Source organism: Montipora foliosa, chromosome 14 (assembly GCF_036669935.1).
Source record: "Montipora foliosa isolate CH-2021 chromosome 14, ASM3666993v2, whole genome shotgun sequence".
Lineage (NCBI taxonomy): Eukaryota > Metazoa > Cnidaria > Anthozoa > Scleractinia > Acroporidae > Montipora > Montipora foliosa.
The window spans coordinates 23,044,901-23,050,900 of NC_090882.1; the positions used below are offsets into that span (position 1 = coordinate 23,044,901).

The following is a 6,000-nucleotide window of genomic DNA, read 5'->3' on the forward strand; positions in this document are numbered from 1 at the left end:
TGTTCCTACTGTAGACAGTGTAGATAGCTGTTCCTATTGTAGACAATGTAGATAGCTGTTCCCATTGTAGACAGTGTAGATAGCTGTTCCTACTGTAGACAATGTAGATAGCTGTTCCCATTCTAGACAGTGTAGATAGCTGTTCCTACTGTAGACAGTGTAGATAGCTGTTCCTATTGTAGACACTGTAGATAGCTGTTCCCATTGTAGACAGTGTAGATAGCTGTTCCCATTGTAGACAGTGTAGATAGCTGTTCCTACTGTAGACAGTGTAGATAGCTGTTCCTATTGTAGACAATGTAGATAGCTGTTCCCATTGTAGACAGTGTAGATAGCTGTTCCTACTGTAGACAATGTAGATAGCTGTTCCCATTGTAGACAGTGTAGATAGCTGTTCCTACTGTAGACAGTGTAGATAGCTGTTCCTATTGTAGACAATGTAGATAGCTGTTCCCATTGTAGACAGTGTAGATAGCTGTTCCTACTGTAGACAGTGTAGATAGCTGTTCCTACTGAAGACACTGTAGATAGCTGTTCCCATTGTAGACAGTGTAGATAGCTGTTCCCATTGTAGACACTGTAGATAGCTGTTCCCATAGTAGACACTGTAGATAGTTGTTCCTACTGTAGACAGTGTAGATAGCTGTTCCTATTGTAGACACTGTAGATAGCTGTTCCTACTGTAGACAATGTAGATAGCTGTTCCCATTGTAGACAGTGTAGATAGCTGTTTCTACTGTAGACAATGTAGATAGCTGTTCCCATAGTAGACAGTGTAGATAGTTGTTCCTACTGTAGACAGTGTAGATAGCTGTTCCTATTGTAGACACTGTAGATAGCTGTTCCTACTGTAGACAATGTAGATAGCTGTTCCTACTGTAGACAGTGTAGATAGCTGTTCCTATTGTAGACAATGTAGATAGCTGTTCCCATTGTAGATAGTGTATGTTCCTACTGTAGACAACGTAGATAGCTGTTCCCATTGTAGACAGTGTAGATAGCTGTTCCTACTGTAGACAGTGTAGATAGCTGTTCCCATTGTAGACAGTGTAGATAGCTGTTCCTACTGTAGACAATGTAGATAGCTGTTCCTACTGTAGACAATGTAGATAGCTGTTCCTACTGTAGACAGTGTAGATAGCTGTTCCTATTGTAGACAATGTAGATAGCTGTTCCCATTGTAGATAGTGTATGTTCCTACTGTAGACAACGTAGATAGCTGTTCCCATTGTAGACAGTGTAGATAGCTGTTCCTACTGTAGACAGTGTAGATAGCTGTTCCTATTGTAGACAATGTAGATAGCTGTTCCCATTGTAGACAGTGTAGATAGCTGTTCCTACTGTAGACAATGTAGATAGCTGTTCCTACTGTAGACAGTGTAGATAGCTGTTCCTATTGTAGACAATGTAGATAGCTGTTCCCATTGTAGACAGTGTAGATAGCTGTTCCTACTGTAAACAATGTAGATAGCTGTTCCTACTGTAGACAATGTAGATAGCTGTTCCCATTGTAGATAGCTGTTCCCATTGTAGACAGTGTAGATAGCTGTTCCTACTGTAGACAGTGTAGATAGCTGTTTCTACTGTAGACAATGTAGATAGCTGTTCCCATAGTAGACAGTGTAGATAGTTGTTCCTACTGTAGACAGTGTAGATAGCTGTTCCTGATGTAGACACTGTAGATAGCTGTTCCTACTGTAGACAATGTAGATAGCTGTTCCTACTGTAGACAGTGTAGATAGCTGTTCCTATTGTAGACAATGTAGATAGCTGTTCCCATTGTAGATAGTGTATGTTCCTACTGTAGACAACGTAGATAGCTGTTCCCATTGTAGACAGTGTAGATAGCTGTTCCTACTGTAGACAGTGTAGATAGCTGTTCCTATTGTAGACAATGTAGATAGCTGTTCCCATTGTAGACAGTGTAGATAGCTGTTCCTACTGTAGACAATGTAGATAGCTGTTCCTACTGTAGACAGTGTAGATAGCTGTTCCTATTGTAGACAATGTAGATAGCTGTTCCCATTGTAGACAGTGTAGATAGCTGTTCCTACTGTAAACAATGTAGATAGCTGTTCCTACTGTAGACAATGTAGATAGCTGTTCCCATTGTAGATAGCTGTTCCCATTGTAGACAGTGTAGATAGCTGTTCCTACTGTAGACAGTGTAGATAGCTGTTCCCATTGTAGACAGTGTAGATAGCTGTTCCTACTGTAGACAATGTAGATAGCTGTTCCTACTGTAGACAATGTAGATAGCTGTTCCTACTGTAGACAGTGTAGATAGCTGTTCCTATTGTAGACAATGTAGATAGCTGTTCCCATTGTAGATAGTGTATGTTCCTACTGTAGACAACGTAGATAGCTGTTCCCATTGTAGACAGTGTAGATAGCTGTTCCTACTGTAGACAGTGTAGATAGCTGTTCCTATTGTAGACAATGTAGATAGCTGTTCCCATTGTAGACAGTGTAGATAGCTGTTCCTACTGTAGACAATGTAGATAGCTGTTCCTACTGTAGACAGTGTAGATAGCTGTTCCTATTGTAGACAATGTAGATAGCTGTTCCCATTGTAGACAGTGTAGATAGCTGTTCCTACTGTAAACAATGTAGATAGCTGTTCCTACTGTAGACAATGTAGATAGCTGTTCCCATTGTAGATAGCTGTTCCCATTGTAGACAGTGTAGATAGCTGTTCCTACTGTAGACAGTGTAGATAGCTGTTCCCATTGTAGACAGTGTAGATAGCTGTTCCTACTGTAGACAATGTAGATAGCTGTTGCCATTGTAGACACTGTAGATAGCTGTTCCCATTGTAGATAGTGTAGATAACTGTTCCTACTGTAGACAGTGTATATAACTGTTCCTACTGTAGACAGTGTAGATAGTTGTTTCTATGTAGACAGTTCATTTTAGTGTACATGAGGAGTAGCTTACACTTTCCTTTAACTCATTTGCATATATTCGTGATAGCGTATCATGAAATTACGACCGGCAACCTCGTTCCTAGAGCTAACAGTTTATTTTTGTCGGGGAAGCCTTGGGAAGCAGAACAATGACCACAATGCCTTGCGAATTTTCGAATACTGCCGCCATCTTGGAAATTTTATAGTTCGGAGCGATCATAAAAACATTGAAAAATTTGCAAAACGTTATGGTTAGGATATTTAATCTCGGGTTTTGTTTTCTACCGCCTGTCAACTGATAGATTGTAATAACTCTTTGTGTTTATTCTCCGACAGATACGTTTTATTTTGATTCAAAACCGGGCTGGTAAAACAAGACTAGCAAAATGGTACATGAATTTCGACGATGACGAGAAGCAGAAACTCATCGAAGAAGTCCACGCTCTTGTCACGGTCAGAGATGCCAAGCACACAAACTTTGTAGAGGTATGAAATGACGAACATGCGGAGGGTTTTTTTAAAATTGTCATGTGATTTGTCAAAATCTTAGTTGCTTGTAATTTCATGCCAAGTGAGTAAGTTTAGCTCATACATAAATTGCGCACGTGGTAGAGTGAGTTTGAACATAAATTAGTGTCTCATAACCAAAACGAAAGTGAATACTCAGACCAATTGCAAGTGTAACAGAACAATCAGAATTCCTGGCAATGACATGTATAAGTTTTCACCCAAGTGACAAGGTGGCCATGTTGGTTGGTACTATAATACAATTTCCTTTCGCATATTTACTTTTATTTATTTACCATTACAGCCTACCCTTCTTTCGTGAAGATTAATGGCTGGGGTCACCGGTGTAGCAATAAAATGAATAGAATACAGAAAAACGTAATAGTGGGAAAAAAAATAACTAATTTACAGGACTGTGAGTGATTAGTGAGATGGAATGTTTGAATGAGTTAAAGGGGCTAGGTCACGCAATTTTAGGCAATTGCAGCACTGATCGAATGGTCGTAGAATTAACTAAAATATCAAAATAATTGTTCAAAACTATAGAAAAACTAACAAAACACAGGGAAGCCAAGAAGGGACATGGATGGACAAAACTGGAGAGGATTGAAATGGATTGATTTCGGTAAATTTGAAAAACGTCGGCCCACCTTTTTTTCAAATTTATATCAGTCTATATCAAAATGTCATTTACAAAGCTGGAAAATCATTCTCAGTTGTTATGTGGCCGTGATTTTGCAAATGAAAGACTCTTGCTCTGCCAATTTGATGTTTAGAGCTCATAATTAACAAAATTGAACAAAATTACCTAAAATAGTGTGACCTAGCCCCTTTAAGGTCATCAGCATGAAAAATACACTGAGGTAAATTGTTCCATTGAGTGATAGTTCTGGGGTAGAAGGATATGCTGTGAGACGAGGTACTGGTAGAGAGAGGGCTGAAGCTATTATTGTGGGAATGCCGGGATCTACTTGTCATGGGTCGGAGATATTATATTTGGAGGCGTTAATTGGAACATGTCCTCTGTGGATCTGGTACAAGAGAAAAAGTCTTGCATCCGCTCTCCTTTGTTCTAGTGACCTCCAGCCAAGGCCCTGGAGCATGTTTGAGACGCTAGAGGTATTGTGATACCTCTTTAGAGTTCACCTAGCGGCATAATTTGTATATAACAATAAAGTTTAGTTTTCAGTGAAGAGACAAGTCATTGTTTTTGCCATCCAACATGGCCACCTTGAAGTCACATGTGCAAACCAGTAATTTAATATGATTGGCGATGAAAGTGTGGGAAAATGATGCAGTTTATGTACCAGTTCAGGTTGGTTTTGAGTTGGCTGGTCAGGGGTTTCAGCAGTTTTGGAAAGTAGCAGACGTATTTCTGAGAGCACCAGTTGTGACATTTTTTGGCGTCGCAAGGTGTGAACTTAACTACCCATGGGGTCTGGGGGCATACCCCCCCCCCCCCCCCCCGACAGGAAATTTTTTGTGTTTCTGGAACCCAAGAATCAGTTTCCAAGGCAAAGCTGGAGTTCACTCAAATTCTCTTTAAAAAGGAAAGTTAAAAAATTTATAATAAAAAATCAAACAAACCCCAGGCTCAATTATTGGCATCAAAGTACAGGACATGGAATGGGAAACGATCAGACGAAACGTCCGCTCTCCAGCCTCAAACGAAGATCCTGATTAGTGGGAAAAATGCCTCAAATTTTTTGAAGCTTTCCCCGCCCACTCCATAAATTTTTCCACCTGCTTGCACTCTTATTGAAAACCCTGCATAATATTACGGTATCTCTTTTTTACAGGTAGCAATGTGAAATGTTGTCTTTGCAATATTTTGTTTCAGTTTCGCAACTTCAAGATCGTATATCGCCGTTACGCTGGACTTTACTTCTGTTTCTGTGTAGATGTTCATGACAACAACTTGTACTATTTAGAAGCCATTCATAACTTTGTGGAGGTGAGGCCAAGACTGTCCAAAACGTTTTTACCTCAATTTGTTAGGCCTAGAACAGGTTCAATAGCTAGACTTTCTGCAAGTAGCAGTTTCTTAGGGGGTAAAATAGCCAAAGGTGGGGTTGTGTTTTCTTCAGATAAACCACTTTTGTTTGGTTGGGGTTTTTTTGTATCTCACAGGATGAAAACCTTCCTTTGTTAGTTTGGTTGATAAACTCTTTCACCCAATTCACGGCTAGGTTCAGTCGGTTGAAAAGGATGAGTAGTCTCTTTTGTACTCTTTGCTGCCAATTTAAACTTGTTGGACATGACTTCAGCCTGTGTTGACATTTTCCGTAAGCAAAATATTGCCTTCTGTTGTAGACTGAAAATGGTTTTTGAAATGGTTGATCCTAGCAGAGCATGACCCAAGTTACCACTATATTACGTTAAGAAATTATGTCTAAACATTTAGCCCACGTTTATCTGTGGTTGCAGTATTATTTACATCAATGAAAGCTGTTCATTTCTGCTCAAGAACTTCAAAGCTTTATTTTAAACTTTCAGGTCTTAAATGAATTCTTTCACAATGTGTGTGAACTAGACTTGGTGTTCAACTTTTACAAGGTACATAACAATGATTATTTTGCTCATTCTA

The 6,000-nt window shown here is 39.5% G+C and overlaps 1 protein-coding gene across 1 annotated transcript in view; it reads left to right on the forward strand.

Moving 5' to 3' along the window:
- The first annotated feature begins 3,019 nt into the window (after positions 1-3,019).
- LOC137985386 (AP-2 complex subunit sigma) overlaps positions 3,020-6,000 on the forward strand; it is a 5,780-nt gene continuing 2,799 nt past the window's right edge. The window contains exons 1-4 of the mRNA XM_068832993.1: positions 3,020-3,157; positions 3,243-3,392; positions 5,254-5,367; positions 5,910-5,969. Of these exons, the coding sequence (XP_068689094.1) occupies positions 3,155-3,157; positions 3,243-3,392; positions 5,254-5,367; positions 5,910-5,969 (327 nt within the window). The 5' untranslated portion in view covers positions 3,020-3,154. The remainder of the gene's footprint in view (positions 3,158-3,242; positions 3,393-5,253; positions 5,368-5,909; positions 5,970-6,000) is intronic.